The sequence below is a fragment of the Hyalella azteca genome, unplaced genomic scaffold (assembly GCF_000764305.2).
Source record: "Hyalella azteca isolate HAZT.00-mixed unplaced genomic scaffold, Hazt_2.0.2 contig14797, whole genome shotgun sequence".
NCBI classification, from domain to species: domain Eukaryota; kingdom Metazoa; phylum Arthropoda; class Malacostraca; order Amphipoda; family Hyalellidae; genus Hyalella; species Hyalella azteca.
Window position 1 is genome coordinate 19,868 of NW_025944672.1, and position 19,411 is coordinate 39,278.

A 19,411-nucleotide genomic window follows, 5' to 3' on the forward strand; every position below is an offset into this window, starting at 1 on the left:
GATAATGTAATGGCCAGTCTGACACAAGCATGGAAAACTTCTACCATTAGGGCCGCAATTAGAGCTTTCCCGCCATTTCCGGAACCGTGAAATTTCTGCCAGATGAATTAACTCCATCTAATTGTTAACAAAAGTGCAGGATTGGGCCACAAGTTTCCAAATGTATTGAAAAATTTGTACAGTTGGAGCCGTCTGATTTCAGGAACAAGTAGGAAAATTCCAATCCTGGACTCTGACTTCTGACAAAAAATGGATAAATACTAAAAACAAACTATATTTCAAGAAGTTCACAGTAATTGGTTGAACTTGAATATACAGTGGGGGGAAATAAATATTCGTACACTTGAAAAATCGTATTTTAATGTATGTAAGTACACAAACTTAACAGGAAAAGTGATTTAATGGATTACTGTTATGAACATCAAATGAGATATTGAGGCTATCAGGCTAATTTGAGATGATCTCAAAAATTTAGATTTGCTTTGGCTGTAAATTTTCATTCCATATTTTTTGTGATAATGTAACGGCCAGTCTGACACAAGCATGGATAACCTCTACCATTAGGACCGCAATTAGAGCTTTCCTGCCATTTCTGGAACCATGAAATTTCTGCCAGATGAATTAACTCCCATCTAATTGTTAACAAAAGTGCAGGATTGGGCCATGAGTTTCCAAATGTAGGTATTGAAAAATTTGTCCAGTTGGAGCTGCCAGATTTCAGGAACAAGTAGGAAAATTCCAATCCTGGACTCTTACTTCTGACAAAAAATGGATAAATACTAAAAACAAACTATGTTTCAAGAAGTTCACAGTAATTCGTTGAACTTGAATATATATGTAAATAAAAAGTCTACTGTAACTGTTCTTTGATGACTGTGTCAGTGTTACAGGAATATTCTCATTCCAAATCCAAATTGATACATTTCTATACCTACATTTCTATCACACACTCTCATGTTTCCAAACATATCTCCATACGCACTGGCTTAGAATATAATAGCAGCTCCAATGCAATACCATTGCCTTGAAAAATTTGGAGCTGCCACTAGAGCTTGACAGTCATTTTCAGTGCCACCAGATTCCTCCTAGATGAATTATCTCCTATCTAATTATTAATAAACTACCTACCTATATGATTGTCTCCCAAGTTTCCAAATGCATATGAAATTGGTCACTTAGGACCAGCAAGATTTCATTCACCAGCATTTTCATTCATTTCATTCATTATCCTACATTTCCATAGGAATGTAGGAAAATTCCAATCTAACACAGACAGCAGTTACCATTTTAACCATTGTGTACGGTACATAATATATATTTAATCCCAGTGCAGGGCTGCAAAGCAACAGCTACTGCTAGCATTTCTCATTGGAAACCTTATGCATTTGGCTTGCTTACCAGTACAGCAGTACTCCTGCTTACCTATGCTAGTTGAATCCAACATTCTATTTGCTGCACTTGTGAAAATTATTAATACCTATACTAATGATTTTTGCAGAGCTACAAATGTTTTGATTATAATATGGACCCCATGTTTCTGAATCAGCTGGGCATGCAGCCTCCATCTGCTAACTTAGCTCTGGGTCCTGCAAATGTACCCACCACTCTGGCCCATCTAAATGGCCTGCCTCAGGAGTCTAAGCTTGCTTCTTACATCAGTGTGAGTCAAGATCCATGTTGAAGATAGTATTCAAAGCTTACATTCATCTCATGTCATGCCATGAAGCTAGTAAATTTTTCCTGTACAGTTCCAGCTACAAAAAAAGCATGGTGTGCATGTTGTGGTATGGCATTAATTTTTTTATAACTACCCAGGGTTACATACATCATCTTCAACTTCATGCAGCCAAATCAAATGAAATTTATAATCTCTTTATGTTAAGAATACTTTTGATGAGAATCATATTGATTTCATGCCCTAAAATGTATGAATATATATCACCTATTTTCCTTATTTCAAGAATGTCGTTGTGAACAAAATTTTCTAAATTTTTCAGTGAACATATTTTTCCTCCTAAATCTGTTTAATAGTGGCAGACTTTCTGAGCAGAACCGTCAACAGTCATCAATCCTGAACTCAGTGTTGCCACAGTCTGCTGCCTCCATCACCAAGACTCTTGCTGCCTTGAGTCTTGACAATGCCACCAGAAAGGTCAGTTGCAGTTATCTTGCTTGTCATGTCAAACGGGCAGTACATTTTGGAATAATGTACTTTTACATATCTTACATGATTAACATGATTATAGGGTTTCAATGAAGAAACGGGGAAAATATCACGTGACATGAAATTATTTTACACTAATAATTAAAATTATTCATTTTTTTACACAAAAAAGATTGGTATATTAAAATAAAGAATATTATCAGCATCTCTTCATTGAATGCAAGTGGTCTTCTGTACAAGACTGAGAAGTACCGGTATTATTTGTTCCTAAATGTAAATGAGAATTATAAAGAGATGAATTTGCTTCCCTGAATTTGTGGTTAAATTCTCAATCAACAATATGCTGCTTTGAGTTTTTGAACTAGGTTCAATTTACAAAATTTGTCTTGTATATGAGTTTCATTCAGTTTGTTATTATTTTTATCCAAGTTTTACCTTGATGTTAGATTACTTTATGCATTTAATTCTATTATAAACTTATTTAATTTTGTGTTTCCCAAATAAGATTTGTTTCAAGAATCCTTTAATGTTAATCAGACTCAACTAAAGGTCAATTAATTTTCTTGGCCTATTAACTAATAACAAATGAAACAAATACTTGAAAATTTAAAATAGACAGCATTTCTGTACAATAATTATTTTTTCACACATACAGGCTCAATCAGGTGCCAGCGACTTCCTGCCTGCCGTGTCTCTTGGCCTTGGCTCCTCTGGTCTAGCACACTCTTCCTCCTCACCTTCCTTCCACAGTTTCAGCTCCACCACCAGCCACCTCAACTCCGCCTTCTCAGGGGCGGCTGGTCTCGCCTCAAACTCCAACACAAACAACAACCCACTTGCTCCCCACAACTTCCCTGCCCTTGCCACTCCCAGCTATGCCAACCCCTCCCTCAACACCCCACTGCCTCCCACCACCTTACATTACTCGGCCGCCCTCAACCCCAGCCATTATATTATTGTAACGATTTTTAATTTGATTTTTGCAATAATTATCTAGCTATAATCATTCAATTTCTTTTGAAAGTAAATATGGCTTGTATTTTTATAAGCCAATGTAAACACAGTGTTTATTTAAATCTTGCTATGACTGAATTTATAATATCTTCTTGAAAACAAATAAACTTCCATTTTTAACTAGTGAACTTCTTTTCAAGCCTTTTGTAAACATTCTTTGTGGAGAAAGATTTTTTGGGTGAGCACGCCAAAATGGCATTGATAAATTGTAAAACTGTCACATTACAATATATGCTCCCTAGTTTCAATAAACAATTTCTTCAGTAGTTCTAATAATTTTGAAGACTCGGTCGTCATCTGAAAAATTCTGGCAACTGTAATGAACTGCTTAATTACAGGAACACATCGGCGGGACAACATATTTCTACACAGCACAAGAGATGGCTGCGATGGCAGCGAGCACAGGTGGCAGCAGCAACGGCGGTGGCACGCTAGCAACTGTGGGTGGCGGCGGCAGCATATCCTCTTCATCAGTGCTCAGCAACGGCGGCGTTACTGGCACCGGCAGCAAGTGCCTTCCCAGCAGCAGCAGTGGCACCGACCACCACCTGCTGGCGCTGTCCCCCTACAGTATGGCGCCCCCAACGCCCGCGCACATCCACCACCTGCGCACGCACACCGCCGCCCCTCACTTCTTCCTCCATGACGAACTGCGCCGGCAGCTGCTAGAGCGCCAGACGCTCGCCATGGCGCAGCTGCCGCCATATGTTACGTCTGTCTGTTAGAAACCATCTGATGTTCCCAGTACAACTTGAAATAAAGTTTGGCTCACACTCCTATGATCTAGTGGTACTAGTCGATAATTCTTAGTTTGATATCATTTTCCCAGGGCAGCGAGAACAATGGACACTGATATATTGTTTGTTGCAGGCGACTCACTGCAAGAGCGGCATCCAGTATTGTCTGTACCGCATCCACAGCTACCGCCTCAATAACGTCAAAGTAACGCAGATCGTCGACATGTGGAAGAAGCTCCAGCATTCCGGCCTTGTACAACTTAGGGAGGTTTTTACCACTAAAGTCTTCGGTGACAACTGTGAGTCTTGATTACTTGTCAGTCTTCATAGGACGGTCTTCACCATTAAAATCTTTGGGTTGAACTGCAAGTCTCGATTATTTCTCCATTTCTATAGTCTTACAATAAGTCATGGTGGCATTAAAGGTCTTTCTCTCAAATATAAGAAGGTAGCATTGCAGGGTTTTGTCTGACTAAAAGCAACTTATTCCTAGATATGTAACATGATGACGTCATTGATGCCTCGAGCTTTTCCGATGGATAATTAACGACAGCAATTCATGTCGAGGCTAGTAGCAGAAAATTGTTGGTGGGGGTCGGCATTTTAAGGTTGTAATGAATAAATTTTCTAAAGCTCCTGGGAGCGGCATGCATGGGACGAGCATGGGAAGGGTCAGTGAGTCTGGATAATAATCTCTTGCTTGTTGTGTTTAAGACTTGGGAATTATTGTAGTCAATTTGCCATGAGTGGTATGTACGCTCTGACATTCATGAAACCATCATATCAAGGCAGCGAAATTCTGCGTCCATGAAAAAGATAGATGCAGGCTGTGAAGTTGGGGTTGGTCTTAACCGCGCACGCGTAAACAGCTGCTCATGACTAATGTTAGGTCGGCCAGACAGCACACACATATCCGAATTATACATACCGTATTCTGCGTGTTCTGCTAATTACCTAGTACATAGTTAATATTACGGCTTTACTAAACCTTCTCTCTTATAATTTACTTAATTTTTTCATGATGATCGGATAAGTAGGAATTAACTAAGCACAGTGATATGACCTACGAAATTTTGCCAGGGCTTTGCAAGTTACATTCAGAGAAATTTGCGAGTCATTTCGTCTAAATAGTCCAAACTGGGTCGGGATGACCCATGTAGGGGCAAGAAGTGCATGGCTGCTTGTGTGAAGTGTGCTGGGTAAACAGTCCAGCTGCTGGTTGACTATAACATGTGTGTGCAGCCATGATCTTCGTGCTGGACTATAGTGTGCTGGTACACAGTCCAGCTGCTGGTTGACTATGGCATGTGTGTGCAGCGATGATCTTCGTGCTGGACTATAGTGTGCTGGTACACAGTCCAGCTGCTGGTTGACTATAACATGTGTGTGCAGCGATGATCTTCGTGCTGGACTATAGTGTGCTGGTACACAGTCCAGCTGCTGGTTGACTATGGCATGTGTGTGCAGCGATGATCTTCGTGCTGGACTATCACCCCGGGGCGGAGACACTAGCCTCGCGCTTCAGCAGCAACGCGCCCCTGCAGCCAGGCTGGGAGGGGGCGATGCTGCCCCCGCCCTCCCTCAACTACACCACCGAGACCGCGCAGCAGGCGCTCGTCGCAGCCGCCGGCGCAGGTTGAGAATTATCCTTACTTATCATCTATATTTTGTGAAATTCGTTTAATAGTCACAAAACATTTCCCGGAACTCTCAGATCTAATTAATTACGATACTTAAGCACGTTTTTCATGAGGAGCCGTGCTTGACATCTCAAATGTACGTTTATTTGAACGATTTTGCCTTCGGAGATAATTTATCAATCTACATGCGCTTGTCATTAAGAGCCTTCATTGAAGCTCTCAAATATAATGCATCGCGATTTATAAACGCACATTTCATGAAATAAACTGATTGGAACTCTGAAACTTCGTCAAATGCGATGATACGCAGTTCATAGTGGATCATTTCAAGAGCTCTCAAAAGTATATTTACTTGAATGATATGGTTTTTAGAAATTATTTCTAAATTTTAGGTTCAGTATTTTCGGCCCCTTGAATTTATAACTATTTGGAACTTAGTATTACCAGGCATGAGGCCGAGTATTTTCTGCTCAAGACTAGAATGATTATGGGCAAACCTTCTTCAATTAATACTAAGAGAAACGTTGCTGCCCACAACATCACAGAGCGTTCTGATGCTCCGCTTTTGAGCAAGTTAAGTGGTACCGTACTATTCTTCTATTATCACACATACTTTTTAATTATTTTACAAGTTGTTGCTCCCATTGTATCAGTTAATTTGTCGTAGTGCCCAGCATGGAACCCAGAGTGAAATTCTCGGAGGTGGAGCCAAATATTTATTTTGTCTCGATGTTTGAATATTTCCATGTTGGAACAGAAGTGCCAGGTAGATAGTACAATGGTAGCCTTTGTTATTGAGGCAGCAAAACATTACTGAGCAATGACAGCGTCATGTAGCTCTGAAAAGAAAGAGAGAGTAAAGCTTTCGTTTGCTCTCCATGCGTTGCATCGCACCAATTTTTTCCACACGAGAATGAGACATTGATAAGATTGTTATGGTCGCACTAATTTTTCTACACGGGTATTGTGACATTGATAAGATTGTTATGGTTGCACTACTTTTTTCTACACGGGCAATAAGACATTGTTAAGATCTTATGCTGTGGAGTACGTAATTATTTTTCTATTTATAAACGAGGTAAAATCTTCCTAGCTACTAGTTTTTCTATTCTCCATCTTAGGTTTCAAACCACCAATATCTGCTACTACTGTTCATCTAATGCATGTGACATCAACAATATCTTCTGATCCTTCAGGTCTTATTGAAATCCTTTAATGTTAGAGGGCTGATGTTTTATTATTTTTGAAGGTATGAAAGGACTAACGGCATCAGTATTCGAGCAGGACGTGAGATGGTGAGTGAAGCAGTTCTCTGGAGTTTTATCATCCAACTCACGGGAGCCGTGAGGGTGATCCACAATGGGGGCCTCGCCTGCCGTATGTTGGACCCTTCAAAGGTGAGCGCCTTAAACCAATGCTATCTTCAGTTATAGTCTATAAATCATATTTATTATAAAGGATTTTGAAAATCAGCTGATTACTATGATACATGAATTGAATGACAAGAATACAAATTGATCAATGAACATAGTTCCTAGAACTATGTTTGTCAACTTTATTACACTCCCAAAAAGTTCTATGTTTGTCAACACTAACAAAAAGTGATCCTTTATAATCAGAGCTCATCACTGTTCCTCATCATCTAACAGCATCATGTTCTTTGTATCTTCTGATAGTAGATAGAAACTTGAACGACTCTAGAAGTCAAATTTTGTGCCACTCAACAGAGCTCAACATTATTTGCTTGTTTCTTGAAGCACTTGCAGGCTGTCATCTGTCGAAGCTGAAAAATATCTGTTATTGTCCCGGATTTGGACAAAATAAAAGTGGTGAAAATTATGCAAGGGTTTTGTGTTAGTCTTGCTTCAAAATTGTTCTCTATTAGCTTTCAAGCTTCCTGTGTTTTTTGCGAGCTTTAACTTGCAACTTTTTTTTATCATCTGAATTGTTTGACTTAGATTATTTCTGTCTTGAAGAAAATCTCTAAGTACTTTCTATATTTTATTCATGGGTTGTGCGTATTTTGCTATATTTATGGCAAAATGATGTGATTTACTCTGATATGTTTCTGACAAAATGATGTATGTGATTTACTCAAATGTGTCTGTATTTCAGGTTCTTCTCACCGACAACTATAACAGAATTCGGATCAATGGCTGATGTCACCTGTCCCTCCTTGTCATTTGTCCCTCCTTGTCACCTGTCCCTCCTTGTCACTTCGTCTCTTTGAGATGCTAACGCAGCTTCTTTCGAGCCAGCTTCAGCGGGCTGGACATCTGAGACTTCCGCCCCTTGTGGGTGATGAATAATTGAGACCTTCCACTTCCACCTTTATGGAGATGTTCATCTTGACTTTCGGTGCAAGATAGCTAAATAGCTGAAGCGCTAGTGAACATTTGGCCACTAAACTAACTAACTTGCACGCTGTCATCTTTCGAAGCAGAAAAATATCTGTTATTGTCCCTGTGTTGGACAAAATCAATGTGATGAAAGTTTCGCAAGGGTTCTGTGTTAGTCTTGCTTCCAAATTTTTCACTATTGGCTCCCAAGCTTCGTGTATAATTTATGAGCTTTGAGTCGCAATTTTTTTTATCGTCCGAATCGTTTGACTTAGATTATCTCTTTCGTGAAGAAAATCGTAAGTACTTTCTATATTTTCTTTGTGAGTTGTGCGTATTTTGTTATATTTATGGCAAAATAATGTGATTTAATCTAATGTTTCTTTATTCCAGGTTCTTCTTACCGACAACTATAACAGAATTCGGATCAATGGCTGCGGCATCCTAGACATCCTCAACTTTGATGCCAATTCAGCAAACCCTCTTTCTGCCGTCCCTCATAATCAGGTATGGCAGGACTGCTCTCCCTCCCATCTGATCAGCAGTCTCTCATAATCGGGCTCTGTTGTCCTCATAATCGTGACTTCCATTTATGAAAGAAACTGCCGTCTCTACTAATCAGGTTCTGCTGTCCTTCTAATCGGGTACTACAGGTCTACTGTCCCTCCTATATTAATCTAATAGAGCAGTCCCTTATTGCCACACCTCAATGTCTTGCAGTCCTATTTCATATACCAGGCGAGTGCTAAGTAGAGACCATGAGACCAAGTGAGCTGGATATTATGCCTCAGGAAGGCCTTATGCTCCCGGCATTTATTGCGTTAAGGATGAACTGAGTTGATTTGTGTTAGCCTTCTGAAAGACCTTGTGACCAGACAAATTTGGTGCTATAGATCAATTAAATTTTGTTGTGCAGCAAGAAGACCTGGTGCAGCTGGGCAAACTCATCATGGGCGTTGCGGTGCGTGCGTGCATGCCAGGCTGTGGGCTGTCCAGAGATAAGATCCAGTCAACGCTGGAGCTTGTCCAGCGCACCTACTCCAGAGATCTGTCCATGCTCATCCTGTGCCTCATCACGCCGCTGCGCATTAAGAACATCAATGATGTCATGCCAATGATCGGTGCCAGGTATCTTCTGGCCCAGAACCTTTCTTGTCTTTTGTGGGATTTTGTCAGTTCGGCAGGAATGAAATAGCTAAGAAATTGCCAAGGAAATTTACAATATCTTCAATGAGAACTTTGCCATTGAAGATATGATGAATTTACTTGGCGTTTTCTTTGCTTTCAAATTCTTGGCGAACTTGCGATTTAAGAAGACTAATGATATAAATACTAATGTTAGTTCAGATGTTATGGCTTACTGGAGACCAAGCCTGAAAACCTAGTTGATAATCGTATGAGCTGTTGACTAATTGTTTTCCTAATAAACTGGTGACTAAGCCCGCGGTGTGCAGGTTTTACACCGCCGTGGAGTGCGCCACACAGCGAGCTGACATGTACGAGAGCGAGCTCGCCAAGGAGCTCCACAACGGCCGTCTCTTCCGTCTCATTACGAAGCTTTCAGCCATCGTGGACAGACCTCAGTGAGTTCGCGGATGCCTCTTTTATCTTAGCTTTTTCCAGTCTAGATCCTAATTATATAGTACTACTTATTGGTCATTTATCAATTGTTCGGGGAGTACCACATGGTTTATTGTATACCAGTACAGAAGTGTAATATTGCTTCTCAATAAGCCTATTTATTCTATAATTTATGGATAACATGGCTATGGTGTCATGTTGAACTCGAGAGCATGCCGAGCAAATTTTAAGGCACTGAGCGAGCACAATGTAACTCTTATTCTCCGTAGGCTTGTTTCATACAAGATCGTCAACATTACTGAGAAAGCTCATCAATGTTAGTCATGAGTAAAGAGTCGAAGTAGAATTGATAATAAACATAGAATGAAATGGTAGACTAGAAAGAACTAGATTGAACAATTATTGTGGACTAATGCTGGTGAAAAGTGTGCTTGCCAGACCTGATGCTCGCTTACCCCATGGTCCTTTAACTGCGTTGCATTCAAAATGACCTGCATGGACATTATCACCTAAGCCATAATTATTAAAATATTAAGGGGGACATGTTCTTACCAAATAGTCTTCAATATTTTTGTCTTACTATATTATTTTTTTTACTTGAGTCGGAAACCTGGCATGGAAAGCTTTATTTGTATTCTGCAATATGGCAATGATTTTTCTATTGCCGTCATTTATATCATCATTCTTACAGCCACATTGATTATAATTTGTTAATATTACACCAAAAATCCTGCAAACAAACCAGATGAATGCAAAACAGTAAGCAGCATGCCATGTAATTTCTTGCGTTACCCATCGAATTGACTCGTCATAATCATTGCAGCGTGAATAACGACAGCAACTGGTGTGAGACTGGCGACCGGTACATGCTGAAGCTTTTCAGGGACTACCTCTTCTACCAGGTGCTCTACTTTAATCCTTTTCTAATAAGTAAAGTAATTATGCATTTATTAATTTCCGCCCATTGTCACCCAAATGAAGGTAATCGAGCCAATATGTAACATATTTTAACTCGCATATTGCAAAATCCAGATCGCTTTTAATTATCAGTTTCTTTGTTAAATGTGTGATTTTCTTTGTTAATTAACGCATATCTGGAGTTTTTCTATGACTCTTGTGAAAAGTTATTTAAATTAATTCAATGTAATATTGGCACTCGATTCATGTCTTCCTCACCATTGCTGCAGACCCACGAAGACGGGCGACCGTGGCTTGATCTCGGCCACATGGTGTCGGTGCTCAACAAACTGGACTCCGGCTCTCCTGACCAGGTAATGGCAGCACTCTGGCTCTCCTGACCAGGTAATGGCAGCACTCTGGCTCTCCTGACCAGGTAATGGCAGCACTCTGGCTCTCCTGACCAGGTAATGGCNAGGTTGCAATTGGTGTCTCGTGAATTGATCTTCTCGGTGTACAGATCACCTTGTGCTGTGCAATCAGTGCTTGTACCTCACACGATCCTATGGTCACCATCACCATTTGGTATGCACCATCCATCACCACTTCAAGTACCAGTTTTATGCCTTCAACTGCTCGGTCAAGCATCGCTGGGCTGTAAGAGGTTTGATGATAAGTCGATCTTTTATCGCTGCCATAATTATTACACTCGTAGCTTGCTTCTCACTGTGAATACTTTGATCGGCTAAAGGTGTAGTAAGACGGTGTGTGGCGCTCCCTAGTCCCCAAACGTTATCGTATGTCGTGGTGATCTTTTGTCGCGACTGCAACGTCGTCCTTTGCGGCGTTATAGTAACTTTGCGGCGTAACCCACCAGGCATGACTGTGAAATAACATTAATTAAACGTTGCTTTAACGAAATAAAATCGTTATCAACTTTGTTTCGACGTCATTTAGGAGGAAATGACCGTAAATGGTCTCGGCTTGTAGGCTGCAGATCATGACGAAAGTTTTTCACGCAACCACGCGGCGATGAGGGGCAAGCCCCGTCAGGAAGTTCTCTGCGTTGTCTTGAGTGAAATTCCTTCCCGTAATTTATAAAGGATTGTGGTTGCTTTATTGCCTTGCCTGTGCTCGGGTTTGTGTGGGACAAGTCTGCGCTGAGGTTCCGATTGCTCTATTTCGGACTCCAACGCGCTGCATGATTGATGGCTGAATTGATTAAAAAAATTATTATTGAATGCCAGCGGGACGTTGTACTTACTTCAAATTCTCGCACAAATTCTTCTCCTTGTTATTTCAATTAAATTTCTATCCCGCTCGTCGGTTATGATCATGTTTTTTCATATTTATCTTCGAAACTAAAATTATTCCAATTCTTAAATCCGTGACGCATCGCTTTGCTGCTATATAGTGCAACAAATTTATTCAGTTCTAAATTATTCAGTTAAATAATTACTTATTTTGATAAATTAGGAAAAAATAATTTATTTAGATAATTTTTTTCATGAAATTTGTCAAAGAAAGACAATGAAAGACTTGCACGAGCTCTGGGCCTGGAGCAGGAAAACGTGCACTGCGGCTTCCCAGCTGGGCTCATTAGGCTCATAATGAACCTCGTTGTTGAGCCTGCTGGGGGAGGCTGATATGGGTTCCTCATTACTGGGGGGAAAGGGTTGTTGATTTTGGCACCTAATCATTGGCGATTTTTGTAGTTAATCTGGCATCTGACATGTGACGCTTATAATCTATATTTTGCCGGTTCTCTCTCCTCTAATTTCCAAGTTGAATTCATTTTAAAGCTTTAATGCGACACATGGCGTCTTTTAATTCTCTCTGCCGTTAGAGTCCTTCAGCACAAATCCCCTACTCGTCATTTTAATCAGGTTCAACCTGGGCTCAATATCTATGGTATTTTATAAATTGACATTTAAGTTGATATTTGTGTTAGGTTGTCTTTAATTCATACATCGCACCTCAAACTAGAATTCGAATAAGATAAGTTATACGTGGTCGGGAGCCACGTGCCTCTTCGTGTATTTATTCGTTCTTGTTCGTATTCGTTGAAGAGTTGGTCCGCCATCTTTTGGGCACATTTTACTCGAGAATCTTTCCCTCAATTGCCGTAGTTGTTAATATCCTAGAAATTATTGAAGAAATTAATGATTACTATGAACTATCCCCTGTTGATAAGTGGACCTAAGTTTGGCCGTTATTGTGGCTAAGTAATGTTCTATTAATGTTGTAATATAATTCCTGTTTAAATGATGTACTTTTGAGAGCCGCTGAATGTATTTAGTGAAGTGTTAGGCGGGACGCCTGGGAAGCGTCCACTATCCCGGGTAATGTATCATAAAATAGTTGGTTATATAATAGATCTGTATATTTTGCCTGGGCATTCATCTGCTGTTGGGCAATCTGGGTTTAATGTTGGGCAGGAGTAATTGCTTCGTAAAAGCTCATCGCAAAACTACTTCACAGGAGCGCTTGGTAGACATGACTGGCAGTGGTGCTTTCTAATTGCTTAACAAAACTACTTTGTTAAAGCGCCGCAGACTCCATATGTTGCCGTGTCCTTCAGGCTGTCTTCTAATGATATAAAACCTCCCTTGTTCGGCGAAAAAGGCCGCCAGTAGGCGCTAGAGAATTTATTATACAAAATACTGAGTGAAATAGTCCCATTAAAGACGTGGCGTTTGCGGGCGGCGCGAACAAGTCTGTACAGTTAGCGGCTTAGACGCTTCGTTGATCCTATGGATCGCCTAGAGCAGAAACTTGAGGCTTGCCTATGGTAATGAACTCGTCTTCATGTTCATTATCATTCTTTATTCAGCCTTTGCTCTCATTCTCGTCCTCACTTAGCGTACATTATTTCTCCTCACGGCTCTATTATAGCGCAGTGTTTACGAGACAATCTCTTTCTCTTGCAGATTGCTTTTCTTACACTCGTAATTTTCTTCCCACTTGTGTTCACACATCGCGCTTTGATTCTATAAAGTGGCTGCTAGAGCAATTTTGTTGAATGTTTTCAACTCTCGCTTAGGTTTCTAATGAGTCTGGTCGGTTCCTTTGATATTTTTCGCCAACTGCAGTCGCTTACTGAAACAAACTTACGGCAATGCATTGTTAGTACCTGTAACTTACATTCATTGTTGCTACCTGTAACTTACATTACTCTGTAACTTACATTCAATGCTTGATACTCCCATGGTTAGTGAAGCAACTTTGTTTGCTAGCTCTTTAGTTTAGGACTGCTTAGCACTCCCACCGAATGCCGACTTGAGGCAGCAGAGGGGCTCCGTGCGCCTTGACTTTGCCCTCTGGCGTGAAGTGATCGCTGTGATGTGGAGCCCTCGAAGTCGTGGCCGTAGAACTGCTGTTCTTGTCGCTTTCATATAACAAGAGACAGTCTGCTGTCCACATTTAAAACTTCTTGTACACGGGGCCAGTAGTGGCGGCTATTACAACTGAAACAAATGCTAACTGCGACTGACTATCGTGCTATTAGCCTCGTGTAAAGGGTTACTGGGTCCTTCCATGGCCGGCAGCGCCCATAGACGAGGCCAGTAGCGCGGTAAATGTGACTGTTAGTATTTGAACGTTGCCCTGGCGGACAATAGTGCTATCGTGAACAAGCATTTCGAGCTTCGTGGACTCCGACTTTAGCTCGGCTTTCAAATTCGTTGAAAATTTTTGGTTTAGCGTCTTTTCAGCTTTGGTTAATTTTTGGATTATTTTATCTGCGATCAAACCAGGTGATGCCAAATAGCGCTGCGACAGTTGCAGTGGTGCTGTGAGGCCATGTAGCGCTGCGACAGTTGCAGTGGTGCTGTGAGGCCACATAGCACTGCGACAGTTGCAGTTGTAAGTAGTGGACAAAGTGGTGAGTTACGTTGATGCTGTACAAATTAGATGTCTCTGAGACGCCTTGTCCAGTTCCCTATTCCGTGTTTTGTAGTTCCAGTGTTAAGAGTTGTTGAGGAAAGATCATAATACCATCAGTGGTTCCGTAGGGAGCCATTTAAGTTACGTCTAGTTTTGCACATGATAACTGAAGAGTTGCAATTCTCGTGCAATTTTCGACTCTTGCTCCAAGTAAATACTCTTGAACGTAGGCTCCCAAACTCTATCGAGAGAGCAGGCTAGTCATTAAGATTGAACTGTGTTCTTATTCATTGATCTTTATTCGTAATTTTATTTTCAATAAGTCGTGTCCAGTTCCAACTTTGAGCGAGACCATGCACAGCTGTTACCAGCCTCGGGGTTAAGCTCTTGCTAAGAGTCCCGGTGGCTTTCGAGTTTCTCCAAAGCTAATTTAGGAAAAATTCTATGCTGCTTTCAATGAAATTTCTTGCATTTTTACACAGAATCGCCAGTTTTCCTTGGAAGAATAATATTCGGTTCTTACAAGTAAATTTTTCAGCTGAATTTAGTGGGTAGAAGCTCCGTGCACAGCGGTAGGCTCGGGCTGCGTGCGCCCGTGTTGATGTTAAGCCTGCTATATCGTGCGCCTGTGTCGGTCCGCTTGTTTACGTAGAAGTTCTACGACGGCTTCTGATTCCATCACAAGATTCGAGTACAAATTATGTTAAGCCTGAGTGAGATGTGTACACGTGTGTGCGTGTATGTGTTTATGTGTGTACGAGTCTGTGTGTGTCCATGTTTGAGTGTGTGTGTGACTGTGTGCATGTGTGTATTCGAGTGGTTTAGGATAGACGCGCTGATATTCCCCACTCTTCGTTTGGTCACTCGAGAGTTCCGCCTACAGAAATTATTTTCTTATTAGAAATTTTGTATTCGATTCTTTGACAACATAGCGAGTGTGAACTCCAGTGAGCGTAATTATATGAATCGCATTAAAATTGAGTTTATTAACGTAAAGCTTGCTGCACATATTGAAGGAATGAACCGTCAACTATTCCTGGTAGGTCGATTCTTTAATAATAATAATTCCTAATTTTGGCAGGATTATTCAATCGCTTCTTTGCTTTTTAGTTTATGAGATATCATACATAAATTGTGAATTAATAACGGACATAACTGTGATACCGTCCTTGAACTGGAAATGTATTTGCGAACGAGCTGCATGTGCATTGTGCACTATGCTAATCGTGTGATGCACTTTAATACTGCAAGATCAATTTAAACGTTAATTGTTCCAGTAAACTGGCATACTGACTTCAACTCTGATGCTGGTCTGACCTGACTGCGCCCTGTTCGCACGGTGCAACCTCCGGCAAAAATTCGGTTTCCTTCTGTGTAAAATTTCAAAGAATTTGGTGACGTCTCTAGGTTGCTTCCTACTGGGTGACGAGGGTAAATTTTTGGTCCGCAGCAACATTTGGTGTTGCACCAACACCAAGTGTTGCAGCATCACTACGTGTTTTTTTAACAAATTACATCCTCAGATACAAAATATTTCACTGCAATGTTTTAACAAGTTCGCAATATAAATTTGGATAAGTTTAGATGCTAAAAATCACCTCCATTCACTTTAAAATTCCCTGCCGTTCCTATTTTATTTAATAAGAAGTATGTTGTAAATTGCAAGATCTGTAACATAATTGCGCGGTGCTTCGGTTTCGCCTTGAAATAGATATTTTTTTCTGCCACGTCAATCTAAAATATTTTTCATTGTATGTTCTAATCTCTAACTGGATATTCATTAGCCTGCCAACCAGGTGTGTCGCCACTTTCCTCCTTGGCCAATGGCCGAGCAATTTCTTGGAACATCGTAAGTGTTGCTCGTTCCTTCCAATGTTCACGTATTGTAGCTACTCACACAATCGTTTTAACTACTCCATACATCATTAATCGTTTTCGTGTTATCGTAATTATTCAATCGTTATCGTAGTCATTTACTCGTCACCGAAAGAATTTATTCGTTACCGTGAACATGAAAAGTTTCTTGATACCAGCATTGGGAGACGGTCTCCCCGGCAGACAAGTCTGCTGGTGACCTGATCAGTCGTATCTTGTATCCAACAATAGGTAATTGATGGAAACAAATATCCTGCGAGACCCACATAAGGAACTAATGAAAGCAACGGGGTTGGTAAAATCTATTAGAAAACTGCAATCAGCATTATATCTGAATCTAACATGACATTTCAAGCATCCTGACAGGTGCAAAACACCTGAAATATTTTTCATAGCTAACTCACAAGGATCCTTAAAAGCAACAGGATAAAGACAACATAGTGCCATCACTCGCTTCAATAGTATCGCTGACCGCGTCCATGTCACTCGTCTCTTCTGCCGTATACAATGGCCGCTCTTGTGCCGTGTGTACCGTCGTGGCGTGTATAACAGGTCCCGATAGATTTTATTCCTTATTTAAATAACTATTCAATGTCTGTATTCACTTTCAACACATGTATGTCTACTTGTAGCTAACGGTTTCCATGTTTTCAATGTTGCCGACGCGAGCCAACGAGCGCCGCATTAAACTCAGATCCCTACTGATGTCTGTGGTGGTGGAAGCGGCTTGATGTAAACTGCAAAATGGTTAGCGGTGGAAGACTTAGATAATGTTTGGCGGGTGATAACGCCAGGCACTGATTAGTGTATGGAATTATGATGATGGCGGTCATTATGAAGTTACGATGGCTTCACTGACGATCTGCTGCCCAAAGACCCGCATCGATGTCTGGTGCGTCGGCCTCTGATCGTGTTCTCTTCTCTGGCCCAGCGAGACGGCGATGAGAATTCTGAGAACATTTGTTCGCGTATTCATATTGTTTAATACTCATTTGCTTCTATTTTCCTTATACACATTGTTCATTTACCGTCAATACAGTGATTGGGTATTTTGCAATGAATATTGATTTGAGGAAATCTCGTATTGGACACACATTTCAATGATTTTCTGAGACCAGATTCATGTGGACGCCGACGATTCGGTTATGTTGCTCGTGTTCATCTCCTGCTATAATATATACTACGAAGTCGAGCTACAGACTAAAGAATGTCGTAAATGCTATTTTTTGTAAGTAAGGAGACTAAGATATCACCAGTTCGCTATTTCCGCCGCGTCTCGAGAGGTACAAAGTAAAGCGTCCGTCCTATCGTGCAAATGTTCATAGCCTAAATTACGCTATCGGTAAAGGGTCTTAGGAGCGTGTTCAAGTCCGCTTGTGATCTGGGCTTTAAATTTAGTTGCTTAATATTCTTATTTTTATGTGTCGCTATATTTTAATGCGGTTCATGTTCTAATTTCTACTTCTGCCTTGAATTTATTGCCAGTTAATTGTGTTATGGATTGTTTATTGGTACAGTTTGCCCGCAATTGAACGCATAATTTTGTTTTTTTTTTTGCCTTGACTGTATTTTTGCTGCATTTCTTCGCTGAGGGTTTTGGTTGGGTTTGGTGCGCCTCGTGATGCAAGTTACGATCCATGATGTATAATATTTTTGTAACCGTGCGTAGCCATATCTTGTCGTAACCATGCCAAATATTCGTCCTCGTAATTGAGATGAAGTATTGGTTATTTTCAGTTCATCGTTGAATGATTGCTGATATTTATGGTGTTTGTTTCTCTGCCTCTCAATTGGTCATTTTCGAGCGACTTTTAATTTGATTTTGAATGCAGTTTCTGTTGCCGAACACAGTTATTTAAGCGAACAATTCGACTTAAAATTTGCCAATAAATTGCAAATTGTATCTCTCAATTAGGTTATATAGTAATATAATTTATTACCAGTGAAATATATTGTATTCATTCATTTGGTTAGAGTATTATTATGTCAGTTATTAGTTGTTCTGGTTATGCTAAAGGCACAGCGGGGGAGGGGGGAAGGTTGTGTTCTTCGCGGGTGTGAGAACCGCTCAGCTGAGACGCGACCTCGACCTCACCCAGTCTCATCCCCACTCCCTGACTCGCTCCAACTGTCTCATCCCCACTCCTCGACTCGCTCTAACTGTCTCATCCCCACTCCTCGACTCGCTCCAACTGTCTCATCCCCACTCCTCGACTCGCTCCAACTGTCTCATCCCCACTCCTCGACTCGCTCCAACTGTCTCATCCCCACTCCTCGACTCGCTCCAACTGTCTCATCCCCACTCCTCGACTCGCTCCAACTGTCTCATCCCCACTCCTCGACTCGCTCCAACTGTCTCATTCTCACTCCACGACTCGCTCCAACTGTCTCATCCCCACTCCACTATTCTTGTGAGCGCGTCATGCAGCTGAGATTGTTCCGCCCTGAGGTCATAATTTTCGTTGCTTGCTGCCTGTGAGTGTTGAGTTTCTTGCTGGTTCCCTGCCATCTTAAGAGCTCGGTTCGCGTGTTCACCGCTCTGCCAGACGCAAGAACCAGAGCCCTTGCTTCAGAACCGGTAGCCTATATGTCATGACTATTATAAATCCCGTTTTTCAACCTTTCTTATCTATTATTTAAAATGGTTACGGTATCAAAGTTACTATAATGTTAATAATTGAACTGTCGGTAACGAACAGGGTACGATAGCACACAATCAGTCATGATTTCCTTTGCTCTGTTAACAATCTGTATAATATTTTATTGTCTATCCTCATTAGATGGAATGACTGATAATGACTCAAATAATCTCAATCAACAATTACCTCCAATAATAACTATCACACGTAAGATTCGGTGAATGACCGGTATTGGTTACGAAAGTTTTTTTTTTCGATTTGTGTCCGCGGCTGCCAGTCCTGTCGCTCACGCTTGGTCAGATTTCTTCTGTGGGTGATGTTGCCAATATATAAGCTTAATGTTTACCAAAGTAAAATTTTATCTTCATTACTAAGTTTAAAACCTTGATTTGTGTTACAACGAACTATCAATTTGAGATTATCTTCATGAGAAATTCAGTCATTGAAGTTACTATATAATTGGCTAATTAATATGTAATATACAATTGGCTAATTAATATGCACTACATTTGATGCTATTTGATGCTGTGATGCACGAGGCAGATGAGTGTGTGATGAATGAGGCGGGTTAGCGTGTGCGTGTGATGCATGAGAACATGTGATGAATGAGACAGCTGAGCGTGTTGAAGAGAGTGTTCTT

At 40.8% G+C, this 19,411-nt stretch overlaps 1 protein-coding gene across 1 annotated transcript; it reads left to right on the forward strand.

Annotated features, from left to right (window-relative positions):
* The first annotated feature begins 1,496 nt into the window (after positions 1-1,496).
* Positions 1,497-18,564, forward strand: LOC108667201 (PAN2-PAN3 deadenylation complex subunit pan3). Its single transcript, XM_047884178.1, is given in 14 exon segments — positions 1,497-1,660; positions 2,051-2,152; positions 2,820-3,122; positions 3,517-3,939; positions 4,013-4,214; positions 5,383-5,550; positions 6,840-6,952; positions 8,288-8,401; positions 8,811-9,022; positions 9,349-9,477; positions 10,299-10,377; positions 10,663-10,746; positions 10,893-10,957; positions 18,150-18,564. Coding segments are annotated over 14 exon segments (2,547 nt in total). The 5' UTR covers positions 1,497-1,522.
* The last annotated feature ends 847 nt before the right edge of the window (positions 18,565-19,411 follow it).